General features: G+C 39.0%; 1 protein-coding gene across 12 annotated transcripts in view; it reads right to left on the minus strand.

Moving 5' to 3' along the window:
• Window positions 1–23,667, minus strand: part of RABGAP1L (RAB GTPase activating protein 1 like) — a 737,216-nt gene that overhangs the window by 157,168 nt on the left and 556,381 nt on the right. For all 12 annotated transcript variants that reach the window (XM_078356264.1, XM_035280064.3, XM_035280065.3 and 9 more), the window contains one exon: window positions 16,938–17,066. In XM_078356264.1, coding sequence (XP_078212390.1) covers window positions 16,938–17,066 — 129 coding nt within the window. The remainder of the gene's footprint in view (window positions 1–16,937; window positions 17,067–23,667) is intronic.

A 23,667-nucleotide genomic window follows, 5' to 3' on the forward strand; every position in this document is an offset into this window, starting at 1 on the left:
AATGAAAAGAAACTAAGAACACTGAAAAAAGATTTGACAAAATGCTAACGAGAATAGACAACTTAGAGAGGGATATAAGTGAACTGATGGAGCTGAAAAACACAACACAAGAACTTCACGAAGCATGCACAAGATTCAACAGCTGAACTGACCAAGCAGAAGAAAGGATATCAGAGGTCGAAGATCAACTCAATGAAATAAAATGAGAAGGCAAGATTAGAGAAAAAATGGTAAAAAAATGAACAAAGTCTCCAAGAAATATGGGACTATGTGAAAAGACCTAATCTACATTTGATAGGTGTACCTGAATGTGATGGAGAGAATGAGTCCAAGCTGGAAAACACTCTTCAGGATATTATCCAGGAAAACTTCCCTAACCTAGCAAGGCAGGCCAATATTCAAGTCCAAGAAATACAGAGAACACCACAAAGATATTCTGTAAGAAGAGCAACCCCAAGGCACATAATCGTTAGATTCACCAGGGTTGAAATGAAGGAAAAAAATGCTAAGGGCAGCCAGAGAGAAAAGTCAGGTTACCCACAAAGGGAAGCCCATCAGACTCACAGTAGATCTCTCAGCAGAAACACTACAAGCCAGAAGAGAGTGGGGGCCAATAGCCAATATCCTTAAAGAAAAGAACTTTCAACCCAGAATTTCATATCCAGCCAAACTAAGCTTCATAAGTGAAGGAGAAATAAAACCCTTTGAGAACAAGCAAGTACTCAGAGATTTCATCACCACCAGGCCTGCTTTACAAGAGCTCCTGAAAGAGGCACTAAACACAGAAAGGAACAACCAGCACCAGCCATTCCAAAAACATACCACATGGTAAAGAGCATAAACACAATGAAGAAACTGCATTAACTAATAGGCAAAACAGTCAGCTAGCATCAAAATGGCAGTATCAAATTCACACATAACAATATTAACCCTAAATGTAAATGGGCTAAATGCCCCAATCAAAATACACAGACTGGCAAATTGGATAAAAAGTCAAGACTCATCGGTGTGCAGTATCCAGTAAACCCATCTCACATGCAAGGATACACAAAGGCTCAAAATAAAGGAATGGAAGAAGATCTACAAAGCAAATGGAGAGCAAAAAAAAGCAGAAGTTGCAATTCTCGTCTCTGATAAAATAGACTTTAAACCAACAAAGATCAAAAGAGACAAAGAAGGACATTATATAATGGTAAAAGGATCACTGCAACAAGAAGAGCTAATGATCCTAAATATATATGCACCCAATACAGGAGCACCCAAATATATAAGGCAAGTTCTTAACAACTTACAAAGAGACTTAGACTTCCACACAATAACAGTGGGAGACTTTAACACCCCATTGTCAATATTAGATCAACGAGACAGAAAATTAACAAGGATATCCAGGACTTGAACTCAGAACTGGACTAAGCAAACCTAATAGACATTTACAGAACTCTCCACCCCAAATCCACAGAATATACATTCTTCTCAGCACCACATCGCACCTACTCTGATACTGACCACATAACTGGAAGTAAATCACTCCTCAGCAAGTGCAAGAGAATGGAAATCATAACAAACAGTCTCTCATACCACAGTGCAATCAAGTTAGAACTCAGAATTCAGAAACTAACTCAGAACCGCACAGCTTCATGGAAACTGAACAACTCGCTCTTGAATGTTGACTGGATAAACAATGAAATGAAGGCAGAAATAAAGATGTTCTTCGAAACCAACAAGAATGAAGACACAACATACCAGAATCTCTGGGACACATTTAAAGCAGTCTCTAGAGGAAAATATATAGCAATAAATGCCCAGATGAGAAGCAAGGAGAGATGTAAAATTGACACCCTATCATCAAAATTTAAAGAGCTAGAGGAGCAAATCAAAAAACCTCACAACCTAGCAGAAGACAAGAAATAACTAAGATCAGAGCAGAACTGAAGGAGATAGAGACACAAAAAACCCTTCAAAAAAAATCAATAAATCCAGGAGCTCGTTTTTCGAAAAGATCAACAAAATAGACCACTAGCCAGATTAATAAAAAAGAAATGAGAGAATAATCAAATAGATGCAATAAAAAAAACAATAAAGGGGATATCACACAGATTCCACAGAAATTCGAACCATCATCAGAGATTATTACAAACAACTCTATGCACATAAACTAGTAAATCTGGAAGAAATGGATAAATTCCTGGACACTTGCATCCTCTCAAGCCTAAATCAGGAGGAAGTCGAAACCCTGAATTTAATTTAATTTAATTTAATTCTATTACATGAAACAGTGGTACTATCTCCAATAGCATTCTTAACTTATCAAACTTAGTACTTCTAAAATCAAACTCTTGATCATTCCCCTCTCCAAATTTCTTCCTGACTTCCTCAGCTCAGAAAAAGACTCCTGGACAAGCAGTTTTTCAAGTCAGGTGCTTAGGAATCATCCTTTATATTTTACTTGCTCTGAAGTCTTTCATCTAATTTATCAGCAGATTAGATACACTTTACTTTCAAAATGTACCTTGAATCCATTTATTTCTTCCAGTTTCCTTTAATCCAAGTCATATCTCCCTCTCACCTAGATTACTGATGGAGTGTCCTCCCTACTTCCATCCTTAGAGAGGAACCCTTCAAAAGATTTGCATTGTACTTAGGATAAATTCAAAATCTTAACCAAGTCCTTTGGGGACCCGCATGATTCTGGTCCCTGGCTTCATCTCCAACCTCATTTCCAAGCACATATTCTGTTTTATGTGTATCAGCCTTTTATTTTTTTGAAAAAGGCAAAATACATTTCTCACCTATTGACAGAGAAAGGGTAAGAAAATATCCTTCTCACCTATTGAAGAAATACAGTATTTCTTGTCTTGCAATATAGCATTGCAATATAGTATTTCTTGTCTAAAGAGCTTTATATTTTTCTTTTTATGATGAAATGTATTTGCATATAAAAATATAATTGGTGTATATGTCTCCTACCCATTCAAGCACTAAGGCCAAGACAGGCAATTATCCCAATTTCCCACATGTCTGTGGGAAGAACAGGTTTATGAAGGGGAGGGGATTTCTTCTCCTAGTTTACCTATTGACAGAGAAGGCTTTTAGGGTCCTGGCTTCGCCTTTTGTCTCCTGCATGAGGTATATTGAAGCCCACGGTTTTGGCCACCACGGATTGGCAAATGCCCAGAGAAAAAAAACACAGGTTTAGAATTTACACTTCCATATCAGGATTCAGGCTTTCTCATAATTTCTGGCTTCCAAAAACTTTTCCTTATATTACTACTAAGCCCCACGTTAAAAGGTTTTAATTATTTTATGCAGAACTTATATCGACATCTAATCTACTATTTTTCCAGAAATAAAAGTTCCTGTAAAAGCATACTTAACTATCCCTCTTCAGCTGGTTAGCTGATTAGTCTGTTAGGGACTTAACTTCGAATGTTACTCCCTTGGAAAAGTTCTCTTTGATCGTCATTCCTCAATCTAAGTTAGCTTCCTACTATTTTCTATCTTATAACAACTTTCTGTTTTCTTTTGTAACATTTATCACAACTTGGGATTATACATTATTTTCGTGTTGTCTTGTACCTTTCATCACCCTGGAAGCTTCAGGAGGATAGGAATATTTTCTGTCGTGATCATTACTGAATGGAATGCCTACTGCAGTACTAAGACCTAGTTGGGTACACAGCAAGTGGTAAAGATTAAGTAAAAGAATGAGTGGATGCAATGTAAATGATCATACTGCCTTAGAGTAGTTTTAAACTCTGTGACTGGGCTGGGCGCGATGGCTCACGCCTGTAATCCTAGCACTTTGGGAGTCTGAGGCAGGTGGATCACTTGAGCCCAGGAGTTGAGAACATGACAACATGACAAAACCCTATCTTGACTATATATACACACATACACGAGTCTATAGTCCCATACACACACACACACACACACACATACACACACACACACACACACACACTCAAATTAGCTAGTTGTGGTGGCACGCGCCTGCAGACCTAGCTACTCCAGTAGCTGTGATCAGGGAGGGAGGATCTCTTGAACCAAGGAGGTTGAGGCTGCAGTGATCTGTGATCACACCACTGCACTCTAGGCTAGGTGACAGAGTGACACCCTGTCTCAAAAAATGAAAATAAATACATTCTGTGACTGATAAATACTGGCAATAATAAACAACTTTTAAATTTTGACTGCCTTCAAAAAATACGTAGCCAAGTGTAAGATTAGTACAAAAATAGTGAGTAAAAGAGAGGTAATACAGCAAAGACTCTGGAAGCATACTGCCTGGATTCAAAATTTGCCTTTGTCATTTATTAGCCTATTAGCCTTCATTAGGGACATACCCATTCTAGGCCTGTTTTCTGATCTATAAAACCGGTTCAGTAAGAGTATTTACTTCATGTTGTTGTGATGATTAAATGATAAACATGCCAGGCATACAAGGAAGCAGGATATAATTGCTATGGTGGTTGCTATCATTACAAAGTAATATATTGTTAACCAACACATTGCTTTCAGACAAAAATGGCAAATGGCGTAGAATCATAAGGGAAAAATATGTAGGAGTGCAAGCTGGAGAAAGGGATCTGGGGTTGCAGATGTGCCAGCAAGAGTCATGAACACACAGAGACATCCAGGAGGAAGGCAGCCAGTAGTGGCTATGGGGGTGCCCACTGTCAGCACATGGATGTAACTGACATAGAGGTCGGGGGAGAAGGGCTGTTGGAGGGAGCCTAAGCGGGGTCTGCCTGTGATCTCCTTTTGCAACATGCTCATAGCACTTGGTTCCTAAGATCCATCACCAACTCTCTGTGGGGAAGGATGTCTTCGGATCTGTTTGTGGGCTCAGTTCATCTAGAATAGTGGGGAACATCAGCGAAAGAGACAAAAATAAGTTGCACACCTTTTGACAGCAGCAAGTATCTCTGGGCATTAAAGGCAAGTTTTGTCTGATGTAGTAGTTTTCCTGACAAATGCAGTACTCTACTAATGGGTCTTCTTTTTCTTTTTTCCTTGTTTGAAATGCAGTCTCGCTCTGTCACCCAGGCTGAAGTGCAATGGTGCAATATCGGCTCACTACAACCTCTGCCTCCTGGGTTCAAGTGATTCTCCTGCCTCAGCCTCCTGAGTAGCGAGATTACAGGCACGCACCACCACACCCAGCTAATTTTTTTTTTTTAGTAGACAGGGAGTTTCACCATGATGGCCAGGCTGGTCTCAAACTCCTGGCTTCAGGTGATCCATCCACCTTGGCCTCCCAAAGTGCTAGAATTATAGGCGTGAGCCACTGGGCCTAGCCTGGATCTTATTTTTCAAAAGACAAAATAGTAGATTTTTCAAATGTTTCCATTTTACAGAAGAGATAACTGAGGTACAATAAATGTAAGTAACTTGCCGGAGATCAAACAGCTATTAAGTGGAAAAGCCTAAATTTAAACTCCAACAACACAGCTTCAGAAAACCACGTTCTTAACGCCAACAGTGGTACTCTGGTGTAGAAACTGCCAGAGTCAGAATGAATAACAGCCTAGGTTCCCACAGTGTGTGAAGTTTGACCAGGGTCCTAAAAGGTAAATAGGAGTTTGCTTGACTGCATGGCTACAAAAAGGAATTAATTTAGCCAATGCTTCACATGTATGTTTAATTCAATTAATTCTCACAACATCTCCGTGCAGTAGGTATTAGCTTTGTTTCATGATGAGGAAACTTATACTCAAGGAGATCAAGTCACTTTCTCAGAATCACTCAGTCAGTGAACTAGAGCCAGAATTCAAACCTAGACTCATCCACCTCCAAAGCCTCTGCCTTCTCCAGGCACTCCACAGACAGAAAGCAACCTAGGCAGAAGAAACAGGACATGACAAGGCCACAGCATACTGGCATGAGTGAAAGGGAAGTGTGCCAACCTGAGGTGTGTGGGATTGTCTTGCAGGTAGCAGGGAGCTGCAGTGTTCTCTGAGGAGTGATAAAATGAGGCTGGTTTTCTAGACAGACAACTCAAATGGTAGTATATGGAGGAAACTAGAGGGAATAGAGACTGAAAAGCCAGAGAGACCAGTCTGAGACAGTTACAGCAGTCCAGACAAGCAATGTCAGGAACTTGAAACTATGGATTCTGATGGCTCTAAGAAGATCCTACTATGTCAGACAGTCTTCAAAATGTTTCCTTCTCAGAAGCAATTTCTGCCATCTGGCTTTTTAAACAATGGCATCCTAAAATTTGGTCAAAATTGAAGGATAAAAGTTTTTATGTAAATAATTCTAGAAAGTAAATAAAGTCCCTGTGTTCTATACAGTATTCAATACATGTTGTTGCTTAAAATACCCTGTTATAATAGAGTATAGGCTTTCTTCTACCACTGGACATTGTGAAAAGATCTAACTTATTTACTTGCTTTACAATTCACTGCCTCTCTTTTAGGAAAAGAGAGAATGAGGGAGGTTGTGGTTTGCATAAGATAGGATACAATATAAAGGCAAGATTATAAGAAAGTTAAATGCAACAAGACCACACTAGAACAGGGTATATAAGGTAAGTTAGAACTTCTAACAAGCTAACATGCATGCCAGAGAAAATTCCTTGCCAACCAAGTGGGCTGATAGAAGTGGAGGGTAGAGCTGTAAAAAAAAATAGGATCTTTTTCTGAAGTCACTTCAAGTGCAAAAAAAAAAAGAAAAAGAAAAAGGAAAAAATAGGATCTTTTAGATCATCTGAGAGTTTAGGAGAAAATGGGCGATGTTGGGTATGCTGACAAAAATAGGAAAGTGTCATGTGTTATAAGATATTGGAGGTATAGCTCAGAGCTGCCAAGTAAGATTCATGTTCAGAAGAGAATGTTTTCAGAGAAATTGAGAAGAAATGTGCACTCAGTTACTATGAGAACAACACTGTTATGGGCTGAACTGTGTGCCCCCAAATTAATATGTTGAAATCCTAAGTCCCAGTACCTCCAGTATCTCTATTTGGAGATGGAGCCTTTCTTTAAAGAGACAATTAAGTTAAAATGGATCCTTAGAATGGGCCCTAATCCAGTATGATTGGTGTCCTTATAGAAAGAGATTAGAGCCAAGCACAGTGGTACATGTCTATAGTCCTTGCTACTCAGGTTGTTTGAGCTCAGGAGTTCAAGATTGCCATGAGCAATGATCATACCTGTGACTAGCCACTGCACTCCACTGTGGGTAACACAGTGAGACCCCATCTCTTAAAAAAGAGAGAGAGAGAGATTAGGACACAAATAATACAGATAGAGGAATAATCATGTGAGAATACAATGAGAAGGTGACCATGGAAGCCAAAAAGAGAGGAGTCAAGAGAAACCAACCCTGCCAACATTTTGATATTGGATTTCTAACCTTCAGAACTGTGAGAAAGTAAATTTCTGGGCTGCCTTCCAGGTTCAAGCGATTCTCCCGCCTCAGCCTCCCAAAAAGCTGGGATTACAGGCATGCGCCACCACACCCAGCTAATTACTTATTTTCAGTAAAGACAGGGTTTTGCTATTTTGGCCAGGGTGGTCTCAAATTCCTAGTCTCAAGTGATCCACCCACCTTGGCCTCCCAGAGTGCTGGGATTACAGGCGTGAGCCACCATGCTTGGCCATACCCTTGATTTTAAAATAAAAGTTGAGCAAAAATTCCTTCCAATGTATATTTATTTTGTTACGGCAGCCCTAGAAAATGGATACAGATGTGAAACAGCAGACAAGAGAAACAGAAACGAACCCATGGCCTTTTCAGGAACCAACTTGGTAAGAAACTTCAGCTAAAACTTTTCAGGATTACAGTAGCAAGAGTTAGTAGGAAATACAGACCCTGTGGGTTAGGAATAACAGGGAATAAGGCAGTGCCTGGAAAGGCCATCACACTGATAAATCTGTTGAACCTGTGCCACAATGAGTATGTGACACTTCTCCTAACCTAAACTACTATTGGATCACAATATAAAGAGGTGGCAAAACCACCTCTTTATATTATTTGTACTCTAAGATTCGCTCACGTTATAAAAATCAAAAAAGCAAAACCAATAATGAGTATTCAAAATATTAATGGCATACACGGTAATGATTTAGGTAGGAAGTGCCTCAGCCTGAGAAAAAAGGCAAAAGACTAAATGCTCTGGATAAAAGAAATAGCTCTCAGGGCAGATGAAGTGGCTCACACCTGTAATCCCAGCACTTTGGGAGGTCAAGGAGGGCGGATCACTTGAGGTCAGGAGTTCGAGACCAGCCTGACCAACATAGAGAAACCCTGTCTCTTCTAAAAATACAAAATTAGCTGGGCACGGTGGTATATGCCTGTAATCCCAGCTACCTGGGAGGCTGAGGCAGAAGAATTCCTTGAACCCAGGAGGTGGAGGTTGCAGTAAGCCAAGATCACACCATTGCACTCCAGCCTGGGATACAAGAACACAATTTTGTCTCAAAACAAACAAACAAAACAAAACAAACGAGAAATAGCCTTCTCTCACAGGCTGAAGTAAAAAAATCCCAACCAGAGGGTTTGGCAATGAGAAAAGACTGCGCTTTTAATCACACCTATTACCTCACAGCAAGGAATGTAATTTCCCCCTTAGTAGTTTGTTTGTCTTTAAGTGGAACTTCAGAAGGCTTGAGAAACAACAGTTGGAGATATGTGAACAACACTTGAAATTTTTTGCGTCTTTTTAGTTGCTATAGTCATTTACATGTAGCTTCTACCATTTAAAATAAATTTTTTTTTTTTTAGGAAGAGTAGGAGAGAGAGGAGGAGAGAAAAAGGCCCAAGCGTAAAATAAGTAATTTACCTAGAATATTAATTAAATTTAGTTATTTGCAAGGTAAATGGATCTGAGTTAGAGAAATAAAAATATGAATAACTCAATAAATCGAATTATATTTTATATTCCCCAGAGTAGTGGCATTGGTATCTGAAACAGTTGTCCTTTAAGTGTTTAGAATACTAGACCCTCAGGATCCAATGGCCCAACCTTCCAAATGTAACCTATTTGAAACACCTAGGACATTTAAATTTATTTATTTATTTATTTATTTAGAGACAGAGTCTCACTCTGTTACCCAGGCTGGAGTGCAGTGGGGCGATTTCAGCTATGCAACCTCCCCCTCCTGGGTTCAAGTGACTCTCCTGCCTCAGTCTCCCAAGTAGCCTCCCAAGTGCCACCACACCCAGCTAATTTTTGTTTTTGTTTTTGTTTTTGAGACGGAGTTTTATTCTTTTTGCCTGGGCTGGAGTGAAGTGGTGTAATTTGGCCCACTGCAACCTCCAAACCCTGGGTTCAACTGATTCTCCTGCCTCAGACTCCTGAGTAGCTGGGATTACAGGCATGCACCACCATGCCTGGCTAATTTTTACATTTTTAGTAGACACAGGGTTTTGCCATGTTGTCCAGGCTGGTCTTGAACTCCTGACCTCATGTGATCTGCCCGCCTGGCCTCCCAAAGTACTGGGATTATAGGCATAAGCCACTGAGTCTGGCCTAATTTTTTGTATTTTTAGTAGAGACAGGGTTTCACTATGTTGGTCAGGCTGGCTTCAAACTCCTGACCTCAAGTGAACCGCCTGCCTTGGCCTCCCAAAGTATTGGGATTACAGGCATAAGACACGTGCCCAGTCAATTTCTAATTTATTTTTTACTGATACATAATAATTGTACATATTGATGGGGTACATGTGATATTTTGCTTCACAAATACAATGTGTAATGATTACATCAGAGTACTTAGGATATCAATCCCCTCAAACGTATCAATTCTTTGTGTTGGGAACATTTTGAATCTTCTATTTTGAAGTACACAATAAATTTTTTTTTTTTTTTTTTGAGACGGAGTTTCGCTCTGGTGGGTTACCCAGGCTGGAGTGCAATGGCACGATGTTGGCTCACCGCAACCTCCGCCTCCTGGGTTCAGGCAATTCTCCTGCCTCAGACTCTGAGTAGCTGGGATTACAGGCACACGCCACCATGCCCAGCTAATTTTTTTTATTTTTAGTAGAGATGGGGTTTCACCATGTTGACCAGGATGGTCTCGATCTCTTGACCTCGTGATCCACCCGCCTCGGCCTCCCAAAGTGCTGGGATTACAGGCTTGAGCCACCGGGCCCGGCCAGAAGTACACAATAAATTATTGCTAACTGTAGTCACCCTGACGTGCTGTTGAATACTACAACTTATTCCTTCTATCAGACTATATGTTTGTGTACCCATTAACCAAACTCTCTTCATTTATTTTTATTGCTGCCTAAAAGAATGAAATGAAATTATTTCTAGGGACAAGCAACAAGGACACAGAAGAATGTCTTATTTTCTTCTGTAAATCACATCCCCAAACATAAACCATGAAGCACACTTTAAATATAATCTTCATGTGAATTCAAATGATAATAAATAAAATAATTCAAAGAAATATGAAATCACGGTAAATGGTTGTGGGAAAATTACTGATTACTGCTATTCCCAACAGTGAAGACAAGTTCTAACGTTATTGGCCAACTCTGATAAATATAAATCACAACTAATCGATAAAAAAGTAATTGGCAAATCACTTCAGAAAGGTGAACAAAATATGGTAACTCCTATTTAAGAGTATAACCATTAGGTTTTGATCCATTAGAAGACTGCTTGGTGTGAAACAGGTGCAGGGAAAAAAGAATACTTAAAAGTTTTTGAAGAAAAAGAAGCTATTAGGTGAGATAGCAATTCTGATGTACTTTTTTGTTGTTAATTATGTGTGAAATGCACATAGTTCCAATTTTGGAATGTCTATAAAGGCATAATGCTCTATTCTTATAGTTTGCTATTTCTTTTTCTAATAAAAAAGTTGCCTAAATATAAATCAGTTTTTATATCCATTAGTTTACCCATCAAGTTAATTTTAAATTGCATGCATAGCTTTCTTTTTAATGAACTGCCCGAAAATGACTAGTAGAAGTAGGTTTAGGGTAGAAATAAAATGGCAGAAACAAATAAAGGAAACAAATGTGTTCCAGCTCTGGGGTCCCTAACCCCCAGGCAGTAGACCAGTATTGATTATTAGGAACCAGGCCAAACAGAAGGAGGTGCTTGACAGGTGAGCAAGTATTACCCCCTGAGTTCTGCCACCTGTCTGATCAGCAGTAGCATTAGATTCTCTTAGGAGCCAGAAGCCTCTTGTGAACTGCACATGCAAAGGATCTAGGCTGCACTCCTTATGAGAATCTAATGCCATCTTCCTTCACCACGGAAAAATTGTCTTCCATGAAACTGATTCCTGGTGCCCAAAAGGTTGGGAACCACTCTTCTAGCTGATTAGGAAGGATCACCAAACCTGAGATTTTTTTAAATGTGGAAGGTGCCTGATATCTAAGCATCTGGAGCTCTGATCTGTTTCCTCTGCCTGTTATCAACTGTTTCAGAGCAGGTCCAACATTAACATGTTCCCTGCTCACTGGGAATAAAACAAAACAATACCCCAATCTAAGGTGCACTGAGGACTACAAGTGTTAATAGAAGTCTCAAACAGTGGCAAATCCTTTGATATAGAAACCACTTCATTATCAACTTGTTAATTATCACATCTCTATATCCTATAACATGGTAACATTTCTCCAGCAGAAGATCATGACACTTTAAACCTAACAACTCAACTGTGGTTGTCAACATATAGAGGTCTTTACAGAAAAGAAACACAAGATGTGGTTTCATCAAAAATGAATCTTTTCAATGGTGTACATAAAAGCACACATTTTAGATCCATGAGAGTGACAAAAGCTTTTAAGGACTTCAATGCTAATTCAAAGAAAGCCTCTATTTCAGAGTACATTCTTGTTCACACACAGCAGCAACAGCCAGCAATAAATAGCAAACAATATAAATGGTACTGAATTAAAATATGTAGAAAAACAGGTAATCAGATCAAAAATTATGAAGATTATGTATATATGCACTTAACATATATATAGGTAATCCATTTATATCTTCTAACAGTCTATAGAGAGATCAATTTGCTTAACAACTTTAAGGTTGTCCTATAGTACAGAAGCTAGCTTTTTCTGAGTAACTGAATTTCCTTTAAGAATTCAATTAAAGGTACATATTATGAGGTCAGATGTGGTGGCTCACAACTGTAATCCCACTACTTTGGGAGGCCAAGGTGGGCAGATCACCTGAGGTTGGGAGTTCAAGACTAGGCTGACCAACATGGAGAAACCCCGTCTCTACTAAAAATACAAAATTAGCCGGTCATGGTGGCAGATGCCTGTAATCCCAACTACTTGGGAGGTTGAGGCAGGAGAATTGCTTGAACCTTGGAGGCAGAGGTTGCGGTAAGCCAAGATCACACCATTGCACTCCAGCCTGGGCAACGAGAGTGAAACTCTGTCTCAAAAAAAAAAAGAAGCTATCTATTATGTTACCAAGAAAAACAAAATGTTCATATGTTCACACAAAAAAATTCAAATATCTGGTAATTTAGAGTCTCTGAGGCCAAAATCCAAATTCAAGAAGCTCTGCAATGGCAGAATTTTTAAATATAAGACAAAAATCCAATTATGATATTCAATAAAAACTGACTCCCTGGGAAAGTACAGGATATTCATATTAGGTACTTTAAGCATCTTTTACTTAGGTCTTGATTTCAATGTTAAAAGCAACCAAATGACTATTCAAAGTAAAGCCTGATGGATCAACATGTTTTCTGATTTTAGCCTAGTTGAAACCATAGGAACAGGAGGGTGTTAGAATAACTGAGAGTCTCATTAGTTAAATTACCAGTTTAGAAGCTATTGAAAATGTTCCCAATATTTAATGTCATAAGTTTTAAAAAAATAAAATTATTTATCCAATCTAATGTGTTTTATTAACAAATCTTGTTGGTACACTCACAGAAATAAACCACATACAGAGCTAACAAGTTATTTTTTGCCTGCAACTGTTGCATTTATTTTAAAACCAGTTTTCATTTCAGTTTTACTGAAATCACTGGTCACAGTTCCTTAAAATTAAAGGAAAGTGATTATTTTGGGAGGTAATTAAATGGAAACATATCCATTCAAAAAAGATACAACTATATAGAACACCAACTTTGAAAATAACTTTAAAATGTTAAAAACTTGATTACTTTTGGCAGAAATTTTATCTTTAATCTTAAACAGTCTACAGATAAGGAGTTAAACTTTTTTGCCTATTCCATGCCTGCGGTCACCTTTGTCCATGAATGCTTTGTCTAACACATAAGCATCAGTCTATAAGTCCATGATCTCCTAAAATTTCTAACTGCCAGCACAAGCCACTGTAATGATGGCATGATGACTCACATCCTTACCCACACATGCACTTCCACTGTTTACTGTAACACCTCATCATCCACAGCCTCTCGTGGGTTACGGTAGATCAGAATGGGGAATGGGGAGGCAGTAGGAACAGTGGGATAGGTCTTAGTGTTTTTTCAAAACTACAAGCTATTGTAAAATCGATTTAGTGGGTCATGATGAGCCTTTCCGTTTGGGGATTTTCTTGGGATGCAGGTAGAGATTTAAAATAGAATAATAGAATACAATACAATAGGCTGGGCCATGGTGGCTCGTGCCTGTAATCTCAACACTTTGGGAAGCTGAGGAAGGCACATCACTTGAGGTTAGGAGTTTGAGATCAGCCTTGCCAACATGGTGAAACCCTGTCTCTACTATAAATACAAAAATTAGCTGGGCGTGGTGGCACATGCCTGTAGTCCCAGCTCCCTGGGACGCTGAGGCAGGAGAATTGCTTGAACCTGGGAGGTTGCCGCGAGCAGAGATTGTACCACTGCACTCCAGCCTGGACAACAGAGTGAGACTCCAACTCAAAAAAAAAAAAAAAAACACAATCCAACAGAACAAAAAAACATCAGAGTGCTTCAGTGTAAGGGTAAGTATCTCTTCAGTTATGTATGTACAGAAGCATGTATATATAGTCATGGTTTTGATATAAAAGCAACCAAAATGTAGGTCTTGGCTTAAAAACAATTTTAGACCTTTGGGTTGGAGACCTGCAGTCTGGTCCCAGCACAATCCCATCCCAATACTGGACTACTTATGTCTTCCTCCTTTCAGTTTCATCTCACATCCGCCTCACCATCATTCACTCTACAATTATGTTATAAATGAAATGGTGTCCTGTAGATGCTGTCTCAAATTTCTAAGAAAAAGGTACTCTCCCTCAATAATGCAAAGAAAACCCCACAAGAAACGTTTAAAACTTTAAAAATTATTATTAAAAATTTTAACCTGTTATTGAGGACTACATGATTAGGTAAGCAAAAAAATTAGAAAAAAATTTAAATTATTAAAACCTTATTAAAAGCTTTAAAAATATGCATATTTACCTATTCATGTCCAAAAAATGTATTCCAGTTGTACCTAGCACTTCTCTTCCAGGAACAGTCCATTTGGATTATATTTTGAACTTGTTTTCTAACATTTTATGTTTCTCCAGCTCTCAGATCCCATGTTTCTGGACTGACAACTAGCCACCTCTAGTAACTTCATAAATTATACTGGAGAAAAAAATTTTTCCCTACACATTTAAAGTTTTTCAATTGTTTTCCTGGGTCTTTCTGTCTTCAGTAACTTGCCAATGCTATGAGATTTCCCTTGAAAACATTTAACTTTTCACCTTACCTGTATGTCTTAATTACCTGTTCTTTTATTCTTAGAAATGACTATTTTATCTTAAAGGATTCCTATAGCACTGACCCAATTTACAATACTTCTCTCTGGCATCTCCAGAACAATCAATTGGCTGAAGCCTACCTTTCAAAATTACCACCCACAAAATTCAGTGAAAGGCACCATGCCCACTAAAATATACTTTCAAAGTTACAAATAAATGTGGCTTAGACGTTGGCCAAATAAAACAATCAGTCGTGAAGGCTTTAAAGAGTTTGCATTTCAGAATGAAAATTTCGGAAGTCCATCTTTCTTATGATAGCTTTGGAAAATGATCTCTTAGAATATAATGCTCACTTGAAAGACAAAATAATCTTTTTCTGCCCAGTTACTTACTTTCAGAGTTGAACTGTACTTTTTAACATTTATAATTTGCTTTAAAACAGGTTAAAATTCAAAACAATTGTGTTATACACAAAAATGTCACAGTGGCTGTGGTGCCTAAAAGAAGCCCATGTCAAAGTACCTTTTAAGTAACATGCTTAATAAGCTAATGGCAACATCGATCTCCTAGTTGCTCAGTTCAAAATCTGTGCAATCATTTTAACTCTTTCTTCTCACACTCACATTTAATATATCATGAAATCTTATTGGTTCTCTTTCAAAATATACCCAGGTTCAAACCAGCTCCACCTCTACTCCATCTCCATCTCTTTCTCTACTGCTGTCACCTGGTTCGGTCTATCATCATCTCTGAAGAGGATTACTCCAAAATCTCTTGTCTGATGTCCCTATTTCTTTTGCCTTCCTATGGTTGTTTTCAACAAAATAGCCATTATGATCCTCTAAAAACCTCAAACAGATCATATCACTGCTCCACTAAAACCCCGGCAAGAGCTCCCTGTTTCACTCAAAGTAAAGCCTAAACGCTTACAAGAGCCTACATTTTCTGGCTCTTTGTGAGCATTCCTACTACTCCCATTTCATTCACTTCACTCCAGCTGCACTGGCCTTCTTCCTGTTCCTCAAACCTACCCAGGCATGAGCCAGTCTCTGGCCTCTGAACTGGCTATTACCTCTGCCTAGAAAGCTTTTCTCCAGGACATCTCCATGATTAATCTCTCATCTCCTTCATGGACTCAGTGGGGTCCACACTGACTATCTTAATAATAACCCTAACATTTGCTCCCCCACCAATCCAATCTCCCTTTATCTTCCCCTACTTTTTCTTTTTCCCCTAGCTGTTTATCGCCTTCTAACATATTAAATAAAGAATTTATTATGTTGCTTATTGTCAGTTTCCTTCTGCAAGAATGTAAAGTCCCTAAGACCAGAATCTCTGTTTGTTTAGGAAAACAATTTATATTTATATTATGGTTATGTAAAAAGATCCCCTGACACATTCCAGAGGTATAAGAATTAATATCAGTCAATAGGTTCCAAATATTTTAAGAGTACTCTCCTACCTTAATACTACAACTTTCTGGAAAGAGTTTTCAATTTCAAATTGATTTATAAAATTGGTTTAGTTTTATCAGACATGTGACATGGACCAACGTATCACAGATATTTGGCATGTGTGGGATGGGAATGGGCAGATCAAGACTCAAACTTTCCAAGTCCTTAGAGAAATGAAAGCACTGCCTAAGCAAGCTTTTCTTGCTTTGTCCTAAATAATCTTAAAACAGATGGCAAAAGCTAAATACTAAGTCTGCTTCCATGGAAACCACTATCACAGCAGCCCACTCTAGAGCCCCACCTATGAGATAAATGTTTGTCTTCCTATTGTTATAATCTGAGCCTGCCAACTTTCCGTCTAAGTCCCACAAGAAGGTACAGCCACTTTATACATATCAGCCTGACAAAAATGTCTGGGAGAAACCAGTTCATACACAATCTAACCTTAAACATAATCAAACCTGAAACATATAAAACAACATTTTACATAATTTGCCATATTAATTTTTCTTTTTTTGAGACAGACTCTCACTCTGTTGCCTAGGCTGGCATGCAATGGCACGGTCTCAGCTTTACAACCTCTGTCTCCGAGGTTCAAGTGATTCTCCTCCCTCAGCCTCCAGAGTAGCTGGGATTACAGGCACGTGCCACCATGCCCCTCTAATTTTTTGCATTTTTAGTAGAGACGGGGTTTTACCACGTTGGTCAGGCTAGTCTTGAACTCCTGACCTCGTGATCCACCCGCCTTGGCCAATTTGTCAAGATTACAGGATTACAGGCATAAGCTACCGCGCCCGGCCAATTTGCCATATTATTCTGCATTTATATTTTACCTTTATTATATAAAAACTCATGTGTCTTACTTTGATATTGCAAGCCTGCTCCATCAGTCTTCTTGCATTTTCCTCTGCCCTGTATCTCTTTGGAAGCTGAACTCTAAAGAACTTTAAAGCGCCTTCAAAATCAGCCTGCAGAAGGTCTTCCTTTGAGGTCTGCAAAATAATCAAGAATCATCATTACACCTTAGCCTGCTTTCAGGACAAATACATTATAAGAAAAGCTTTATATTTTCCTGAATATACTTTTATAGTTAAGATCTAAGTTCATTCCAAACATTTTAAGAAGATATTTCTAACATTTCAATATCTAGACAATATTGCTATAAGCTGAAATAAATCACCATAAATCATAGAAGCAATCTAAGAGTTAATTAACGAACTAACATATTGAATTTATATTCCCTGAAAATTAGAAAGGTGGTTTTTGGCAAGGCTTGCCAAGCTATAGCTCTGAGAAAATAATAAGGCAAAAAAGGGAAAAGAAACTGAACTCTAGGACTAATCTGTGACTTCAGCTCAATGAACATTTTAAGGATATTACTGCAAAGCTGGCTGAAGACATAGAAAATGCAATCAAAATACATCAGAGTTACACAATAAACACCTAATGGTAAGATGGCTTTTCAACTAATGACAGCAGCAGTTCAAGTGAAAAGAATAAGAAATTGATCCCGTATCGTGAAGAATGCTATGAAAAAGTAAATGAAACAAACCACCTAACTACTGACTTCTTATGAAAACTACTGTTTACCAAATCTAGTTCTTCAAAAAATAAAAAAACACTTGGAAATAAATATATCTGTGGACAGAAGAAAAGACTACAGAGAAAATAAAATGTTTATCTGTATAGCGAAATCATGGGTTTCTATTTATTTTTTACTTTTTTTTGAGACAGGGTCTCCCTTTGTTGCCCAGGCTGGAGTGTGTAGTGCAATCATGACTCCCTGCAACCTCAACCTCCCAGGCTCCAGTGATCCTCCCACCTCAGTCTCCTGAGTAGATGGAACTATAGGCACATATCACCATGCCCAGCTACTTACAAAATTTTTTTTTAATAGAGATAGGGGTCTCACTCTGTTCCCCAAGCTGATAACTCCTGGGCTCAGGCCATCTTCCCACCTCAGCCTCCCAAAGTGCTGGGATTACAGGTGTGGTACAGGTTATTTTTTCATTATATTTTGTTTTACTTTCTGTATAATGCTTTTGTAATAAGAAAGACAATAAATATTTTAATAAACAGCTATAAAGAACTTTGGCAAACACTGTGATACATATTATAGATTTAGGTAGATGAGTACATAGAAGTAAACCAAAAAGAAATTAGATGTTTTACAGTTAGTACTTAATAGTCAAAAACTTCAACAATTAAAAAAAAAGGCACCCAGAAATCACATAACTATATGCTATGTCAAAATATTACTTTATTTAAATTTAAATTTAAATGTAAAGCTGATTAACTCTAAAGACTGCATAGAAAAAGTATGCAGGAAGCCAGATAAATTCCTGCTTGTCACAGGGTGTGAGTTTTTGTCATCACCACCCTGGTCCAAGTCATTATCATGACTAGCAAGAGATGTAGTTCAATCCTAGCAACTTCTCGTAATCTAGATTTTAGCTCAAATGTAAGATCTGAGACCTTCTCTGAGCACTTAAATTCTTCCCCCCAGCCCATTCCCCACCAATTCACTTTCCAGTTTTACATCTGTTCTCCTTCTTCCCCTCTTTGTATGTCTTTTTCACTGCTATATCCACAGCAACAAGAACAATGCCCCAGAATATAGGTGGTATTCAATTCAAATTTTTAACAGAATAAATGAATGAAATCTACTTTAATCTCTCTTTTGCTACCCTTTTCCCTGCCCTTTAAACAGAAATGTGAAAGAAAAGAACATATTCATATCAGGCAGCTTTACAAGGGTCCACAAATTAGTAATCTAAAAATAGAGCTAGGCTAACAGTGGTAATAAAAAACAAAAAACTCTAGTACATCTCAGATTTCTCTTTCCTCATAAATATATAGATGTGATGGCAATAGGTGGTGGAGAGAATGCTTAGCATGCTCTCAACTCACCTTACCTTAGTTGGAAAAGGTAGTTACTGGAAACAACTTCAGTCTGAAAGAGAGCCTCTCTAACTAAAATATCAACTGCTGAATTATGGGGGAAAGCATCCAGCCACCAATTCTATCAAACATACCACACATCTCTAGACTTCCTTTTTCGCATGTAATACCAGTTCTGATGATTAGCTCTGTGGTAATGGTTTGGACAATTCCAGAAAAACTGCTTCCAAGGTTTGTAGAGAAACAGGATTAACCCTTTCTTCACTACTGAAAGTCCTCTGAAGGCACCACTTCTATTTTCAGTACAATTAACCTCTGTTTACCTGGAAACAGAGGCCCCAAAATGGTGATGGGCAATCTCTTCCCTGCAAGCAGTAGCACAGTTACCTGATTTTCTAATATTGCCAAGACCTAATTTCAAATGCAGCCTTTTAGCACATACAAAAGCAGATAGATTGGGATTAAGAATGAGGAATCCTACATTCTTACACACTGGATCTCGGGTCAGGCAGGGATGGCCATGCAGGCAGAGATGCTGCTTGGGAGAGGCAGATAGTCTCAGGGAGGATCCAGCAATGGGGTTCCCACCAGGGTGGGGCTGAAGACCAAGTCAGGTTGAATCTCTGGAAACCAGAAGCCCGAGTTCCCTGTGACTGTCCTTTCCTAGACACTGTTAGTATAGATATTGCTACAAATCACATGGCTTGCCCAACTGAGTTAAGCTCAAGAAGAGAGGAGATCTGGCAACTATGGGGTAGGGAGGCTCAAGTATACAAAGGTGTGAAAACTGCGTCTTACTCAATTCTTTAACCTTGGCCTCTGAAGTACTTGACACATTAAAGGTACTCAAGATTGCAAAGGATGGAAAAATTCATTTTAATTTCAACTTTGGCAAACTCGTAGTGCTACATAAGTTTTCCTATTTTAAAAAATGGAATATGTTTTGTCTCAAGATGAGGCCAGGCATGGTAGCTCATACCTGTAATCCCAGCACTTTGGGAGGCTGAGGCGGGTGGATCACTTGAGGTCAGGAGTTCAGGACCAGCCTGACCAACATGGTGAAACTCCATTTCTACTAAAACTATTTTTAAAAATTAGTCAGGCATGGTGGCGCATGCCTGTAATCCCAGCTACTTGGGAGGCTAAGGCAGGAGACTTGAACCCAAGATGTGGAGGTTGCAGTGAGCCAAGATCACATTACTGCATTTCAGCCAGGGTAACAAGAGTGAAACTCTGTCTCAAAAAAAAAAAAAAAAATACAAGTATCTGAGAACGAAATAATTTAAGGCATATGAATGCATGTTTTGAACTCCAAAAGAAATATAAGGGGTGATAGTGTATCTCTGCGTTGTTCAAATATGCTCAAAAATAGGTATCTTAGTGGCTAAAAGCAGTACCTTATTCTCACTGACTTTGTTTTTTTTTTTTCCTGAGACTGGGCCTCGATTTGTTGACCAGGGCTGAAGTATGATGGTGAAATCACAGCTCTCTGCAGCCTGGAACTCCTGGGCTCAAGAGACCCTCCCACCTTAGACTCCTGAGTAGCTAGGACTTCATGCATGTGCTACCATGCCAGCTATGTTTTATGTTTTGTTTTTGTTTGTTTGTTTTTTTTTCAGTAGAGATGGGGGTCTCACTATGTTGCACAGCTGGTCTCCAACTCTTGGCCTTAAGCAGTCCTCCCACCCAGGCCTCCCAAAGTGTTGGAATTACAGATGTGAACCACTGTGCCTGGACTCACTGACATTTTTAATTCCATAAAATGGGCAGTCTAAATTGGAAGAACTTATACTCTATGGGCTGCAATACAGCTAGTTTCATTGTGAAGGAAAACAAAAATGCCAGTAAGCAAAAAACACATAAACAAAAATCGTGCTTGCCAGTATTCTAAAAGACAACCTGTAGTTAGTCCTACTTTGATTCTGATGGGTTTTTCCTCCAACTTTCTATCATCAAGAGACTTCCATAATCATTAAGTATCACCTCAAATGCCTTTGCAATGCCATAGCAGATTATAAGTTTACAGAGATAACTCTCCTTTTTCTGACAACTGTATCTAAGAGGTTTTTCCCTCTACAATCAAGGTAGAGACACTTCTTGTTCTGCAAAGATTTCGATGTTTCACTAAGAACTTATCAAAAGTTGAGGCTAGGAGTTCAAGACCAGTCTGGCCAACATGGTGAAACCTGTGTCTACTAAAAATACAAAGAATTAGCCAGGTGTAGTAGCACACACCTGTAGTTCCAGCTACTCAGGAGGCTGAGGCAGGAGAATTGCTTGAATCTGGGAGGCAGAGGTTGCAATAAGCCAGATCATGCCACCACACTCTAGACTGGGCCACAGAGCAAGACCCCATCTCAAAAAAAATACTTTTTTGATCATAATTCACAAATTCATACATGTATATGTATATGTCTACATAGTGGGGTCATAAATTTTTTCTTGATTATATATTCATGGCCCAAAAGAACATTTTTTAAAAAGCCTTATATAAGGTCTGACTACTGAGATAAACATAATTAATATTTTATTATATTACTTATAGTCCTCTCTCCTATCATTACATACATATTTTACACATATTTAACAAAATTTGAATCATCCTGTACATATTATTTTGTTAAATATATATGCTTCACAGGCTGGGCATGGTGGCTGACACCTGTAATCCCAGCACTTTGGGAGGCTAAGGCAGGTGGATCATTTTGAGGTCAGGAGTTCCAGACCAGCCTGGTCAACATGGTGAAACCCTGTATCTACTAAAAATGCAAAAATTAGCTGGGCGTAGTGGTGGGTGCCTATAATCCCAGCTACTCCGGGGGCTGAGGCAGGAGGATTGCTTGAACCCAGGAGGCAGAGGTTACAGTGAGTTGACATTGCATCACTGCACTCCAGCCTGGGCAATAGACTAAGACCCTGTCTCAAAATAAATAAATAAATAAGCTTTACAAATGCCAAGCATTAATGTAATGTTATTAGTCTAAAATATAAGTGGCAGTGCTGTTTATGAAAATAAAACATGGCTCCAACCAGGGCTCCAGGATCAGTTCTCACCATTCTAATACTACTACTAGTTATTGTTATTATTATTACTTTTTTAAAAAATAATTTTTTACTTTCTATTTTATAAAAAAAATTAGTCTGGATGCCGTGACTCAAGCCTGTAATCCTAGCACTTTGAGAGGACAAGGCAGGAGAAGCTCTATTTATTTATTTAAAGACAGGGTTTCACCATGTTGGTCAGGCTGGTCTTGAACTCCCAACCTCAGGCGATCCGCCCGCCTTGGCCTCCAAAGTGCTTGGATTACAGGCATGAGCCACTGTGCCTGGCCTATTGTTGTTACTTTTTTGGAGACAGAGTCTTGCTCTGCCACCCAGGTAGCACAGTCATAGCTCTGTGCGGTAGCACAATCATAGCTCACTAGAGCCTCAAACCCCTGGGCTTAAGCAATCCTCTTGCCTTAGCCTTCCTAGTAGCTTGGAGTACAGGCATGCACCATGACACCTGGCAAATTTGTTTTAGAGATGGGGTCTTCCTATGTTGCCCAGACTGGTTTTTAACTCCTGGCCTTAAGCCATTCTCCTGCCTCAAGCTCCCTAGTAGCTAAGATTACAGGAGTGAGCTACCACGACTGCACCCCTACTAATTATTAATGAGCTGGCTATGTAGATAATTAGTGCTTATAATTAAGTTTATAATTGTATGAATTCTAAACTCTTACCCTGACAATGAAGAGGCTTAACACATGATCTTGTGATGATAAGACCTGTGCTTTAAAAATGTACTCCTAAAAGGCAGACTAACATTTTGAAAACCAAACCAAGTATCCAAAATAGGTTGTACTGGCTTCTGGTTTATAATTATACATCTGTGCTCACTGTATAAAATCCCATCGGGCTAGAAAAACTAATTTAAACTGGAAAGGCTGTGTTCTTCAACTGGGAAATTCTTTTTTTCTTTTATTTATTTATTTATTTTTTAATTTTAAAGACGAGGTTTCACCATGTTGGTCAGGCTGGTCTTGAACTCCCAACCTCAGGTGATCCGCCCGCCTCGGCCTCCCAGAGTTCTGGGATTACAGGCATGAGCCACCTCGCCCGGCCTCAACTGGGAAATTCTTAGAGCTTTTCATATTGCTTTCAGAACAATAGTGAGGGAAAAAAATGAAAATGCAACTCCTGGCCGGGCACCGTGGCTCAAGCCTGTAATCCCAGCACTTTGGGAGGCCGAGGCGGGTGGATCACAAGGTCAAGAGATTGAGACCATCCTGGTCAACAGACCCCGTCTCTACTAAAAATACAAAAAAAAATTAGCTGGGCATGGTGGCGCCTGCCTGTAATCCCAGCTACTCGGGAGGCTGAGGCAGGAGAATTGCCTGAACCCAGAAGGCGGAGGTTACGGTTAGCCGGGATCGCGCCATTGCACTCCAGCCTGGGTAACCAGAGCGAAACTCCATCTCAAAAAAAAAAAAAAGAAAACAAGAAAATGCAACTCCTTTCCCAACATTAGTTAAGTAATGTTAGCTAGAAGATAATATGGAGAGAATTTAGACAATTCGAATAAGCAAAGACATGTTTTCTTCCCTTGGAAAATAAAGAAAATAACTCTACCAGCTTTTAAACAAGAACTAATAGGCCAGGCATGGTGGCTCACACTTATAATCCCAGCATGTTGAGAAGGCAAGGCAGGTA

The sequence above is a fragment of the Callithrix jacchus genome, chromosome 18 (genome assembly GCF_049354715.1).
Source record: "Callithrix jacchus isolate 240 chromosome 18, calJac240_pri, whole genome shotgun sequence".
Lineage (NCBI taxonomy): Eukaryota > Metazoa > Chordata > Mammalia > Primates > Cebidae > Callithrix > Callithrix jacchus.